Source organism: Terrapene carolina, unplaced genomic scaffold (assembly GCF_002925995.2).
Source record: "Terrapene carolina triunguis isolate 2854851 unplaced genomic scaffold, T_m_triunguis-2.0 Scaffold166, whole genome shotgun sequence".
NCBI lineage: Eukaryota > Metazoa > Chordata > Testudines > Emydidae > Terrapene > Terrapene triunguis.
Window position 1 is genome coordinate 1,147,105 of NW_020664517.1, and position 15,268 is coordinate 1,162,372.

Sequence of the window (15,268 nt, forward strand, 5' to 3'; positions counted from 1 at the left end):
TGCCATTGCCGCTCCACGCCTGCCTGAGGCTCTGCCCATGTTAAAAAGGGGGGGGCATCACCCTCCATCCCCTCTGGTTCTGGTGGCCCTGGGCCTGCATGATATGGGAGGGCCAAAATGTTCTTTGTGCCCAGAGCCCCAATAAATCTTAATCTGCTTCTGATCAAACATGATGGCTTTTGTCCCTATTCTTCTCTAAATAATTGTTTTGAGTGTTGTTTTGTTAGGAATAGATATTGGAGTTACTTTTCATAAAAATAAATCTCATATTTAGCATAAATTGCCTACCTTCATGTTAAAGGAAAACAAAATCCTTTGGGATTTCTGCCTTTGAATGTTTTGGAGCTACTTAGTCACTCAGAGTAGAATGCCATAGACCAGTGCTTCTCAAGCTCTCTGATGTGGGGGACCGGCAATTTTTTTTCCAATGTGCCAGGGACTGGTGCCATATTATTATCCTATTCGACGCTCTTATGAGGAAACGCGCTGCGGACCGGCAGCCGATGGCTCGTGGACCGGCACCGGTCCGCAGACCACCACTTTGAGAAGCACTGCCATAGACCACACTGGGCTTTGGAAAGAGGATGATTACTGACCTGTAAATGGAGTTTTTCAAGGGTATTGCTATCTATGGCTACATAACAGGAGAAGCTGGCCTTTCTAGTTTAACCTAAATTGAAAAAAAAATTACCAGTTAGGTGTGATGGGTGTGGTATTTGTCTTGAGGCAGGCATGGTGTATAATAATAGTGCCTTGCGGCTAAAATCATAATTTACAGAACTATAAATCTCCAGCAATGCCATGTGATCTAGGAGGGTGGAGGTATACAGCACTATATTCAGAACATTACAGATAAGTGACCTTTCTTGAATAAACTCTGTCTGTCTGTCATCAGACCTCTAGAAAGAGTGGATATCTTAGGTATAATTCAGAGATATTGGGTAAATGCCTGGAAATGCTTTGAGTCCAGGTGCATTTCTCATGGCTTTGGCATACTCCTCAACTGGGCAAAATTTTGACGCTTCTGGTTTAAATAGTGAAACATGCGCGGATGGGAAAAGTTATCCCCTCGTTTAAACAAATTGCTAAAATTTTGAACCTTAGGGAAAGCTGCTGTCTCCTGAAGCTAAAATTAGTTGACTGACTACTTGGAAGTAGATTATCCCTGTGAACAATTGATGGAAATGTTACTGTCTAAATATGCTGGCTCCCCCTGGAAGACCAGGGCAAGTTTCTTCACCTTCCTGAGTGTTCATAGAATATTAGGGTTGGAAGAGATCTCAGGAGATCATTTTGTCCAACCCTCTGCTCAAAGCAGGACCAACCCCAACTAAATCATCCCAGCCAGGGCTTTGTCAAGCTGGGCCTTAAAAACCTCTAAGGATGGAGATTCCACCACCTTTGTAGGTAACCCATTCCAGTGCTTCACCACCCTCCTAATGAAATAGTTTTTCCTAATATACAACCTAGACCTTTCCCACTGCAACTTGAGACCATTGCTCCTTGTTCTGTCATCTGCTACCACTGAGAACAGCCTAGCTCCATTCTCTTTGGAACCTCCCTTCAGGTAGTTGAAGGCTGCTATCAAATCCCCCCTCACTCTTCTCTTCTGCAGACTAAATAAGCCCAGTTCCCTCAGCTTCTCCTGATAAGTCATGTGCCCCAGCCTCCTAATTATTTTCGTTGCCCTCCGCTTGACTCTCTCCAATTTGTCCCCATCCTTTCTGTAGTGGGGGGCCCAAAACTGGACGCAGTACTCCAGATGTGGCCTCACCAGTGCCGAATAGAGGGGAATAATCACTTCCCTCAATGTGCTGGCAATGCTCCTACTAATGCAGCCCAATATGCCATTAGCCTTCTTGGCAACAAGGGCACACTCCTGACTCATATCCAGCTTCTCGTCCACTGTAATCCCCAGATCCTTTTTTGCAGAACTGTAGTAGTAGTGCATGGGATTCTTCCGTGTTAAGTGCAGGACTCTGCACTTGTCCTTGTTGAACCTCATCAGATTTCTTTTGGCCCAATCCTCCAATTTGTCTAGGTCACTCTGGACCCTATCCCTACCCTCCAGCATATCTACCTCTCCCCGCAGCTTAGTGTCATCTGCGAACTTGCTGAGGGTGCAATCCACACCATCCTCCAGATCATTAATGAAGATATTGAACAAAATCGGCCCCAGGGCCGACTCCTGGGGCACTCCGATTGATACCGGCTGCCAACTAGACATCGAGCCGTTGATCACTACCTGTTGAGCCAGACGATCTAGCCAGCTTTCTATCCACCTTATAGTCCATTCATCCAATCCATACTTTTTTAACTTGCTGGCAAGAATACTGTTCACTGATGTTGGGATCTAGTGTCTGTGTCATATCAGTTTACTTCCTTGGAAACCATTGTGTGATTTCTAAGAGCTGTCAGGACAGGAAATACAGAAAAAGCAAATCAAAACTTAAAAGGAGTTAAAACTGAATTCAGTTTGAGTGGCAAGGGCCTGCAGTTAAATATTTTATGATGTGGTATGTGTGGGATCATATTAACAACTTCAAGCAGTTTAGGCCTTCCTAGACTCTTTTCATGTGCTCTGTAGTTTTGACTCTGTCTCTACATAATTGCTGAAGGCTATGATATTCTTTCTACTACACGCTGCTTCTTGCTTTTCAGCCCCAACCCCACCAAATGTCGGTGCATTGTTACACTAGCATTCTTCACAGTCATAGAAAACTGCCATTTGGGTAGAAGGCATTATTAGCTGATCAAGTTAAATAAGCATGAAAGTGAAAAGTGTTTCCTATCAGTGAAATGAAATCTTTATATACATAATTAATGTCCTTCAAAGTCCTTTGATACTCGACTTGTTTGACATGGTTCCATTTAATGTTCGATGCTTATTAACTGGGAGTGAATTCCAGTGGCAAGTGAGCTCTGAACTCTGCCAATAAAAGAAAGCGAAGGAGTATGGCACTATATGAGTACCAGCACACAGAACAATGAATAGATGTCAAGCACATTGGGTAAATATCTGGTAACGTTTTATAGCCTCCATAAACATTTATACACCTCAAGCAAAATAAAAGTTCAGTGGTGCTGGGTTTGCTTTGCTATTTCTCTGACTGACTTCTGTCACAAATTCAAATATAGTACCCAGAGGCCTGATTAGGCACTGCGTGAACGTATGTGGAGACCCAGTCTTTTCTCCAAAGTGCTTACTAAGCACTAGTAACTTGTAAAAAAAATTGCTATGTTAATAGTGAGACTCTCCTTTCAATGTACAGTCCCATTTACTGTTTAACTCACAAGGTGGCTTTTCTAGGAGGGGAAGATGTGTAGGGAACACGGTAAATGGTGCTCTGCTCTTTCTCTCTTACCAAAAGGACGATGCTTTTTGTTGCTTATGGAAGGGTTTGTAGGCATGTTTTCAGCACAGTACTCCTGTTTGACCTGCTATTGCTAAGGGTCTGTCAACCATTCTCTTTGACATCCCCGTTTTCAGCTTAGAAAGGAGACCGTTGCTCTCCGAAAATGAGCTTTTCAAGAAAAGCAAACTTAAATCCTTCCATACTGTTTTAAAAGAAGAAATGTACCTGACTTTGTAACCCTGAAAAAGGTCAATAGTGGACATGACGTTGGATGCGAACTTGCAATGGGATATATAACAGTCCCCCCAAAGCCCAAGCTTGGACTCTAGGGGTGTCGGGATGGGGGGAGGGGGCTGCCTTTCATGTAGCTCTGGTGAGACAACACTTCAAATACTACAGACAGGTTTGGGCAGAGGAAATTCAAAGAAGGACATTAAATAAATAGCTGGAGAGACTGGTTTTTATCAGGAAAGATTATAAGAACTAATTATGTCTGGGTTGGCTAAATGCCTGGCAAATGTGGGGACATAGTAACTGTATAGGAGTATCTGTGTTTGCTGGGGGTAAATGCCATGAAGAGAGAGGAATTGTTCAGTGTGGGCCAGAGTAAAGGAAAACTGAAGCTGAATATTGGAAGTGCCTTTATCGTAGACTGAAATAGTTTTCTAACATGGCAGAAACACCTTTGCTTTTGTATCTTGTTTGTAATGTCATCAGGGACAGTCTTGCTCTGGCCCTTGTAGGGTGTTTTAGGTATAATCTAAGAAAGCTTTTATCACCCCCCCGATTCTGTGTGTGTCTCTGAACCAGAGAAATGTGGTCCCTTTAAAAGGCTTCCTAAACACAGAGAAGGAAACATAGTTCCAATTAATTTAGGGTCACCACCAATACAGTTTTCACTTGAACAGTCAGGTTTTGGCTTGTGTGTCCAGGTGCCATTTGACAAGCCCTGATGTCCGTTTTTTTTTTTAATGTGGGGGGCAATTGGCGGAGAAAGGGGCGGGACTTTGGGGGAAGAGGAGGAGAAAGGGGTGAGGCCTCAGGGTCTGGTTACCAGCCATTAGAAAGGTGGCAACTCTAGGTTAGACAAACACAAATTTACACACATTTGTGTGTTGGAATACTAGAGACAAAGTCACAGGAGTTCTGTAAATTGGTCAGCAAAAGCACATTAAAATGTAAATCACAGTGATGGATGGTGGAGAAATCAGTTCATTGCAATAGCAGGTATAATGCAGTATTGGGCAGGAGAAATGAAGGAAATAATCTCAGGTTAACAGTGCTACTCAATATGGTCTCGCATTTTAGTTAACAATGACACTAAGGGCCGGATTGTGATACCCCTTACTCACACACTGAGTAGAGCAATACTCTACCTATAGTCCCATTGAATCAGTGAGGACTATTCAAGGAGTAAGGTACTTCTCAACATGGGTAAAGGTTGCAAAATCTGGTGCTCAGTAAAGTGTCAGCTCTGTATAGATAGTTCTTATTTTCATTTTTAAATATTTTATTTATCAATAAAATGTCAACATATTGATGCACTTAGAGAAAGAGGGGTGTGGTAAGAGCCTTAATTTCCATAGGTTTCCACTTTATAGGGAAATAAAAACCTATTAAAGGAACACTCTTAAGGAGCCCAAGCAACAAATAATATCTCTGCGTAGCCATAAATAGGACAAGAACATCTAAGAAAGTAAATGGGCATTGGTACATTGGCGATGGCGATCATCTTTTAGAATGCAAGTATATTGGTTGGTAAGGGGCTTGCAAAATACCAACTTAGGGGTTATATAACTGAAACATAATAGCATCTGATTAATATTTCAGCAACAGAAAAATGAATATATAAAACAAGATATGTGGAGTGATTACACATGGCAACTTTTTACAAAACATAGTTACATATAAACTGGAATTGTTTACAGTGATGAAGATGAGAAATGTAACAAGTTTTCATTTGATTTCATATTTATATTTAGTTATTAACTCATTTTTCTTTTATGTAACTTAAACAAATGTTAAACCAGAAATACAATATGAACCGCTTCTCATACTATATTTTTCATCTATTGTACACCTGCAAACTGAGTTGTTGGTTTTTAAAATGTGTGTGAGCAAAAATAATTTTATTGTTAAGGATCATGTAGTTATTGTAATTAAATACCTTTTATTTAAAAATCAATGGGAAAGATCTTATATAAACTACTAGTTCAAGAAAAAATGTTCTATCTGTTCTAATCAACTAAGTTTAGTAAAACTTCCTACCAGTGGCACTGGAGCAAATTTTAAGGGGAGATCCTGGCTGGAGTAAAAAAGCTTAAGCAGAACAAACACACTAAGGAGACAGTGTTTGCTATGGAAAGAAGCTTTTTATAGATAAATGCTGTGGAACATCCTTCCATATAGTAGGCATCAAGAATACAAACTATCCATTAGTTTTCCTGTTAAAGTAGAGTTGTGAAACTTCATTTTATTGTCATGTCTCCCCATGCTTACTTCGTTTCACACTGCTTAACTTAAAGTACTTTTTACATGTACCAAGGTACTGTACCCTCACTGTGTGAAACCTAAAATAATGCCGTGATAACTAATAGACACTTTGAGAGGTATTTTAGTTAGACAATTGCTGATGTGGAAATTGGGCAGAAGGGAATTACATCAGCTAGGCATCAGATGCACAAAGAATTTATATTTGGACTGCCACAAGGCACTAATGGTTGTGTATGGAATGAATCAGGCATAGAATGTAAAATGTGGGAAGGAATAAAAACATACACTAAGTACACCTCCTTCTCCTTACTCTCACTGAAGAGAACACTTTCATCATATTGGTTGTTAAAACTTTGCTTTTAACTAAATCTTATTGTGCAGTGATGATACTGAGTTTCCCTATGGTTAAATAGCTTGATAGGTTTTTTTGTTCTTTGCTGTAGTGCTTCCCTTTAACCCTTCATATGAAAGGTTGCTGCCTTTGCATTGCCACAGGCTTAGAATCTACGTTCAGGAGAGGTTTTAGTAATGGATGTATGCCAAGATTAGCAGGGCTGTAGTACCATTCTGTTTGGTTCTTTGTTAGACATTTTATGTCTCTTCTTTAGAAGGGTGCTTTCTATTACTTATTCCTCTCTGTACCTACGTTCCTAAACTTACCAAGGGTCTTAGTGGATTCTCCATCACTGATGATTTTTAAATCAAGATTGGCTGTTTTTCTAAAGATCTGCTCTAGGAATTGTTTTGGGAAAGTTTTATGACCTGTGGTTTATACACAGTGGTCAGACTAAATGATCACAATGGTCCCTTCTGGTCTTGGAATCTGAAAACCAATATCTTTATTTCTCAGCTGACATCAACAGTCTGGATGGTACTGTATTCCCAAATTGTAGTGTGGCTGTACCCTCTGTCTCCTCTTGTATCATTTATTTTTAGTGCTTATAGTTAAACAGAGACCCACCACACTTGACATTTTACCAACATAATTACTTGGAATATGTTTTGTTCAGAACAGTATATTTATCTGTGTGTGACTATAGAGATCTACATTTATAACACAGAGACCATAGGTCTGGCATGTCTAAACTTCACTGAACCGTGCCAGATTACCTGGGGACTTCACCAAGTGGGCAAAAAATGAGGCATATGGTATTCTCCCGCATCTTTAATGTGAAGATGTGGCCATTAAGACTATCTCCGTATGCAGTGTTTCATCTTGAGCCAGGTAGCCTCTTGGAAGCTCACCTATTAAGATGTTGTTTCTCTGTTACACCTTTGCATTAAAGACAAGGGCACTGTGGATCTCCTTTTAGTCTGCTGGTTTTTGCTGCTCTATCTTAGGTTTATCTATGATTTCACTTTGAGTGAGTCTCTCAGCATTTTGCATATGACATCAAAATGGTAGACACTAACATTCAGTAGTGAATGCATTTGATGTAAAAATGTACCCTTTGGTAATATCCAACTGTAACATTTGCTGTTTTAGGAGCTGTGGTTGAGATGGAAGGCTGAGGAGCTAAACCTTATGCTGGCGGTCTACATATGGACACTGAGGCTTGAGTGAACACGGAATGAAAATGCTGCCTGGAGTGGGCGTTTTTGGGACTGGCAGCACTGCCCGGGTACTGGTACCTTTGTTGAGAGCAGAGGGTTTCTCTATCGAAGCACTTTGGGGGAAGACTGAAGAGGAAGCAAAGCAGCTAGCAGAGGAAATGAACATTGAGTTCTACACAAGTCGGACTGATGATGTCTTGCTGCACCAGGATGTAGATTTGGTTTGCATCAACATCCCTCCACCGCTAACCCGGCAAATTGCTGTGAAAGCTCTAGGTACTGTGTTTTCTCTTTTAAGTCAGAGCAAAAGGTTTTTTTGACTATCTGATTGAAAAAACACTTTGTAATAGATTTAAATTTGTAGCTGTTGACTTGTCAATGAATAATCAGTAGTACTATAAATACACCATTCTAAATTGTGTTGTATTTGAAGCTGGTAGTGCTGCCTGTAGTTAGTTACCTGACACTTCCCATTAGAAGACCCTATTTATAGTTTCTTATAACTTTAACTGTTTAGGTTGAAATGTCCCATGCTGGGTATCTGCCTCAGGCTGAATTGTTTTGGAAAGTTTCAGAAAAAACGGTCAGCTACTTTGGAGAATGAGATTAGGGCAAAATATATTTTGTTGCCCATGTTCAAAAAATTTTTTTACAAGGGTTTAACTGAGAAGCTCTAGCGCCCCCATGCTGTGGAGCAGGGACTTCAAATTTTTTGGGGGTGGTGTGGCGCTGGCTTTCCTTCCATCTCCCTTCCCCCCCAGCTGAGGGATTTTTTGTTTGTTTGCTGTTCACATTAAAAAAATGACCAAATTTGACCAAGTGATGAGGTTTTGAAAAAATCTGCAGATGCTCAAGAGACTTGTGAGCTTGGCAGCTAAATTCTTTGACTATTCAGTACTGAGCATGCTCCATCCAGGGGTTGAGCTGGACTTGCCTGGCTCCTAGTTGCTGCTGGCTCCTATGGCACTACACATACGAATGGAAAGCCTGGAGAGTATCTCTTGTTGCTCTCTGCTGGCACCTGGCAGCATGGTATATGAGGAGGAATCCTCCTGACTGAAACACAGAGGGGGCAAAGGCTGAGCCAAGATAAGGGTGGAAGAAGTGGATTAGGACAAGAACTCAGGAGGGGGAGGGCTGAGAGTTGGTGTGGAGAGGGAGAGATACTGGGACTGGCTGCACAAGGAGACTGGGAACTGGTTGCATAGGCAATTTGAGTTCCCCAACTTCCTAACTTTTGATTTCTTGACCTTAATGTTTTTATACAGGGTGGTGAGTGCCTATATATAGTCTTGTAAATCTAAAGTTCGACTTCTTGTTGACTCTTAATAGAGATCAAAGTGAATGGGTTTATAGGATTGGGGAATATGTCGTGCTGTATCAGCTAGGGTAATCCTTTATTCTCTGCCTTTTAAGTAGATTTTTGTGCTAAAGTAACTTGTTTTTGAAGTATACATCTCATGCTAACCCTTCTAAGATGTCAGTCAAATGTTCGGGGAGGTGATCTTTGGGTTTTGTCTTCACGTTGTTGTTAGACTTGTATTGAGTGCTTTATTACTGCTAGTCCTAGGTCCCAAGGAACTACTCCGATGGAAAATTTAATGTACACGTGAGAATTCATTGCTTGAAATATGCTAAAATCTCTTCTAAATGCTGTTTAAATGGTGACCGTTTCACTTGCTATGATACCCTCTGCAGGTTACACATGAAGTGAGATGAATTTATGTGGTTGAACCTTTTCTGGTAAACTAAGCTGAACACGAGACAAATTTAGGTTGTTAATAAAACTCCCATCCCTCAAAGGTAAGGAAACATTAAATGGCATCACTCCAATCAAAGGAGGTGAAGAAAATGAAGTTGTGAGACAAGTGTTTATGCAGTTAATGGAAAAGTGAAAAGAGAGGGACTGATGGCTTTTAAGAGATCAACAAATAAACTCTGGAACAGCAGAGGATTATTTACTTTTCATTTATTTTTATTTTCCCTGAAGTGGTCTCATCTAAAGACTGTCTGATGCGCCCATTTCAGAGTCAATAGATAATTACTAGTTCTCCTGTCTTTCAGCTTTTTCTAAATTTGTCTAGGATGTTCCTTAAACACATTTCTGGTGGGACCAAATTCCAGAAGCATGCGCATACTACCAAAAATGTTCTTCCTTGGTCCAGAATTTTGGAGGAACACCTGTTATATGATGGGCTCAGAGGTGGCAAGTATGCCTGTTAGGATATCAGCATTAAAATAGCAATCATTACATCTAGAGCCTTTTTGCAAGGGAATTGTATGTGGCTGGGGGCAAACTTGTGCTTTACCAGCTGGGAGATTGGGGAACTGAGAATGGCTAGACTGCTGTGCAATGAAAGCCAGTCTCACCATGTCAGGTGTTTGGCCATGGGAGGAGGCAGTGGTACCAGGTGGCACTAATATTAGTTTACATTTTTTTAATTTATTGGTAACCATAAACAGTTAATCAACAATCCAATAACACGTAGGGGTACAGTCCTAACATAAGTGACATTCTAATATTAACTTTGAGCCATGAGCAAGGCATAGCTGATCAATGCCTAGACAGTAATCAGAATTAAGACCAGCATGACTAATAAGTAACCAGTAAGGCAAGAAACTATTTTACATTTATGTACCACTTTTCACCCCAAAGGATCTAAAGCCACTTCATAAAATGTGTCTCATATTGCCCACAACTGAAATGCAGCCACCTCTTGATAGAATGCATCAGTTTAAGGTAGAAAGCAAAAAGAAACATATCTAACTGAAATGGCTTCGGAACTTAGGGAGGCAGAATATTAGAAAAACTCAAATTAGAATTTGTTCAGGACACCAGAGCCAACATGGCTGCACCTACCTTGCTGATCCTTTAAAGAGTTGATTTATGGAGTAGATAAAGAGGGAGCCATTCAGCTGCTGTCTCTTGGCTTAGGTGGGTTTTTACTTATTTGAAAGATAAGAGAGATCTTTGTGATGTATGCTTTGTTTGTCAGTCTGGCTTTGTGGGATAATGTATTACAATTACATTAAATGTATGTTTGTCTTGAGGTAGACAGAAAAGGGCTCTATCACTGTTTTGCATTTTTAGATAATTCACCCTTGTCGTTCCTGGAGCAGGTGTCCTGTGATGTTGACCAAGTATATTACTATTACTGTTTGCATACAGCTTTTCCATCTCCTTATCGCAAGCAGTGGGAGGATTTTTGTGTTTCAGAGCTTGTGTAAACAGGAAGTAGCAAAATAAAGGAAAGCATTTTGGACTGAGTTTATCACATTCCTGCATAGATGGAATAACGTGAATAACGTAGCTGAAGTCGACGTACTTAGATCGACTTACCGTGGTGTCTTCACCGCGGTGAGTCGACTGCTGTCGCTCCCCCATCGACTCTGCCTGCGCCTCTCGTGGCGGTGGAGTACAGGAGTCGACAGGAGAGGACTCGGGGGTCGATTTATCGCATCTAGACTAGACGCGATAAATCGATCCCCGTTGGATTGATCCCTGCCCGCCGATCCGGCAGGTAGTGTAGACGTACCCTAGGATTTTTAAAAATTTCCTGTGATAGACATTTTAATGTAGGATAAGTAGCAGTACTGGTGGTGATGGGGTCAACATTGTAACTTACACGTTTGGAGGCAGGAGGGGCAAGCTGAAGTGAATCTGGTATTTGTGAAAAGTGCTGGATAGACAGTTCTGGAAACTGCAGCCATGTCAGTTAATCACTGAATAGGCGCGTCAAGGATTGTGGTTGTAGGGTTGCAGAATATTTGTAGCATAATCTTCCTGCAACTCAGCTGCCAGTGTGCACAAGCCCTGACCTTAAAGGGACCACCCCACTCAGGAGCAAGAGGGGGAGTTTATTTTGTATAGCCCTGAGCCTTTCTGCTGTGACTGGTCAGAAGTGTGCAAAGTGTGATGTTCTCAAAATTAAAAGATGGACCTGCCAGCTGCTTGACAGATTATTGTACAGCTTTCAGGTGACTTTTATTCTCTAACAACCTGGGCTGTATATGAACCGCTGAAAGGCTCCATATCCCATTAATAATTCGTTGAGGTATCTAATGTGCACACACTTTCTTCACACTAATATTAAAATGGCCAAGACTAAATTCATGGATTATAGCAGAGCAAGAGCTCTGCTATAGTTAACCTTAAGACCAGCTTTCTGTTTAAAGCTCAACTCTTAAGTGCTTTAAAATGTACATGGTTACTTGGATTGCTTTGAAATGTGGTGTGCTTCATGGGGTTTCGGGGTTCTGTTGTGGATCCAAATTTAGGGCCATTTGACCCAGGGTTTCCTAAAATGCAGCCTCTGGGGGGGAGGGGAGAGAGAGACGGACTTTTCTTAACGCTGACAGATTCTAGCAACTTATTTTTGCTCACGGAGAGAGATCAAACCCAGGGCTCAGCCAGGGGTGAAAATAACTTAAAGGACTTACTGGTACTCCGGAGCCCTTAGGAGCGGGTGGGGCCTCAACCAGAAGAGGCGGGGCCTTTAAAGCCCCGTGCCCTTTAAATCGTCCCCGGAGCCTTGGGGAGGCGGCGGTGGGGCTCCGGCGGCTATTTTAAGGGCCGGGGCGGTAGCGGCGGCCGGAGCCCCGGACCCTTTAAATATTCGCTGGCGCCCCGCCGCCGCTACCCCAGGGCTCCAGTCACTGCTGGGAGCCCCAGGCCCTTTAAATTGCCGCCAGGGGAAGCCAATCCACCCCGGTACGGCGCACCGGCTTACTTTCACCTCTGGGCTCAGCTCATCGCTCCAGGGTCCCAAACACTTGAGTTACCCCAACAGAATGCTGCCCTTTGGGGGAAATCACATTCAAATGTCATTTGATTGAAAAAGTTGACTTCTTTAGGCACACTAAGGCTCATGAGCCTTTTCTCACACCTTAAAGGTTACACTGAGCATGCACTGACAACAGGATTATTAACACCAGCTGGGTAGCTCAAGGGGATCAGCAGTAGTACTTTGAACTTGACCTACCCAGCTAATATCAATTTGAGTCCCATGTTGGGCAGAAATTTGGAAAAGGCAGGTTGCGAAAATCTGCCTGTCAGGGATTTTGGTTTGGTTTTGTTTGTTTTTGGGGGTGAATCCAAGTAAAATTCTTTGAAATCTGCTGATGAAAAGCACTGTTTAAAAGCTAGGTCTTTTGATTATTGCCTAGCCATAGCATATCTGAGGTAGCATATCCACTGCAAGCCTCAGTGAGAACTACAACTGTCTAAATGACCGTTGACGCCCACCAACAAACATTTCTTTTTCTGTTTAAAAAACTACCAAATTAAATAGCAAAAAACGTCATTAACACAGATTTAAGGTTGCCCAGTGATAGCTCATGCCCTTCCAAAACATCAAGTTCAGCAGAATCAACCTTCGGCGAACCAGGAAATACAGAGCTAAGGTAAACGCCTACATAGAGTTAACTCTACCTGCCTGGTGCAGGCAATAGCCACTAGTAATTCTCTGTACACACTCCAGCTATATTCACTGTGTTAGATGTAGCTGTTGCATGGTGGAGGAATAAGTTGGAGCAGCTTGGAAGAGCTGTGATTGTGATATGAGGAGATCTGGGTTTGAGTCATCTCCCCCCTCCCCCCCGTGTGTTATCAAAGGGAAAAGGTTTATATGTACCTTGAGGTTCCAGTCTGCATCGTTTCAGTACAGAATTATGTAGGTTCTGTCAATAGCAGGGCACTGGGGTGGTCTTGACATAGGTATCCTCAGTAGTGAGGTGGTATAAGAGAGCAGTCAGTGGCTTTAATGATGGGCAGAGGAAATTACAGGTTTAGGGGGTATCCTGAGTTCTAGTGTGAAGGGGTTGTAAAAGGGTATGAAGTGGTTGTTAAATTTTACAAGTGTGGTATTTGATCGGGGGAGCAGGCTCTCTGTTCGAGCATAGGGCAAGTGCAGGTAGCGCCTGTCAATTATAGTGAAAAGGCAAAGTGGGAGTGAGTGTGTTATGGGCATATTGGGGCATCGCTTGAAGAGGGTAGAGTTAAGGTTGCATGGGCATTTACCTTAACTGTGTAGCCCCTGGTTTTCAGAAGGTTGAGTTTTGCTGAACTTGCCATTCTGGAAGGGCATGTGCTATCACCGGGCAACCTTAACTCTGTGTAAACAACTTTTCTTGCAATTTACTGTGAAAGATAACTTGGGTGTAGTATCATCATAGAGATGCTACAATTGTCAGGACCCTGTATGTAACAGTTATTCTGCTGTGCAAATGCCCATATAGTTTACCATTTTGCCTAAATCTCTCTGCCACACAATCCACAAAAACAACACATTCCAGTTCCTTGACTTGTCCACCCATTTCACTTTCCTTCCTGTATGTTTTTACCACAAGGGGGAGTTCAGTGCTTTTCCAGAAGTGCTGCCATTAAAGGACAGAGCATGAGACAGAGAAAGAGATCCTGGGTGGTTCAGAACAGCAAGAACCAGCTCCTAGAGCGCATGTACACAGGACAATTTACCGGTTATACCAGTATAACTGCCCTTGTGAACAATCTTATTCCAGAACAGGTAGCTTTTTTGATTTAGCTTAAACTTCTGCCAAAGTGACACAAACTGAACAGAAAAAAGACACTCTTATGTTGGAATAAGAGTGTCCACAGTGAGAGTTATACTGGTATAACTATAGCAGTTTAAATTCACACCTTATTTATCCCAGTATAAGTTTCCTGTGTAGACAAGCCCCTACAGGCAGGGAGTGAAGGGCTGAAGTAGTATGTGGGGAGAGACCACACAACAAAAACACTAACCCAGGAACCTATCCTTGCAACAAAGCCCGTTGCCAACTCTGTCCACATATCTATTCAAGGGACACCGTCATAGGACCTAATCACATCAGCCACACCATCAGAGGCTCGTTCACCTGCACATCTACCAATGTGGTATATGCCATCATGTGCCAGCAATGCCCCTCTGCCATGTACATTGGCCAAACCGGACAGTCTCTATGCAAAAGAATAAATGGACACAAATCCGACATCAAGAATTATAACATTCAAAAAACACTTGGAGAACACTTCACTCTTCCTGGTCACTCGATTACAGACCTAAAAGTCGCAATATTACACCAACAAAACTTCAAAAACAGACTCCAACGAGAGACTGATGAATTGGAATTAATTTGCAAATTGGACACCATTAAATTAGGCTTGAATAAAGACTGGGAGTGGATGGGTCATTACACAAAGTAAAACTATTTCCCCATGTTTATTTTCCCCCCCCTACGGTTCCTCACACCTTCTTGTCAACTGCTGGAAATGGGCTATTTTGATTACCACTACAAAAACATTTTTTTTCTCTCCTGCTGGTAATAGCTCACCTTAACTGATCACTCTCTTTATAGTGTGTATGGTAACACCCATTGTTTCATGTTCTCTGTGTGTGTGTGTGTATAATACAGTAGGGAAAGAGATAGATAGATAAAATATCTCCCTACTGTATTTTCCACTGCATGCATCCGATGAAGTGGGTTTTAGCCCACGAAAGCTTATGCTCAAATAAATTTGTTAGTCTCTAAGGTGCCACAAGTACTCCTGTTCTTTTTTCTAAGAGAGAGAGTACTTATTTAGTGCTCCCTGGCACCGGAGTAGGGTGACCAGATGTCCTGATTTTATAGGAACAGTCCCGATATTTGGGGCTTTTTCTTATATAGATGCCTATTAGCCCCCACCCCCATCCTGATTTTTCATACTTGCTATCTGGTCACCCTGACCCAGAGAGGCACAGCTGTGGGGCTTAGCGCATGGCTGCTGGGTTCCCTTTCGTGCAATTCCTATGAAGCTTTGAAGCCCTGCCCAGAACAGCCATGTGTAGCCCCTAAGGCCTGCCGGAGTAGAGAAGTACTCTGGATAG

At 42.1% G+C, this 15,268-nt stretch overlaps 1 protein-coding gene across 1 annotated transcript in view; it reads left to right on the top strand.

Moving 5' to 3' along the window:
- The first annotated feature begins 7,420 nt into the window (after positions 1-7,420).
- LOC113406933 (glucose-fructose oxidoreductase domain-containing protein 2) overlaps positions 7,421-15,268 on the top strand; it is a 32,348-nt gene continuing 24,500 nt past the window's right edge. The window contains exon 1 of the mRNA XM_026653846.1: positions 7,421-7,679. Coding sequence (XP_026509631.1) covers positions 7,421-7,679 — 259 coding nt within the window. The remainder of the gene's footprint in view (positions 7,680-15,268) is intronic.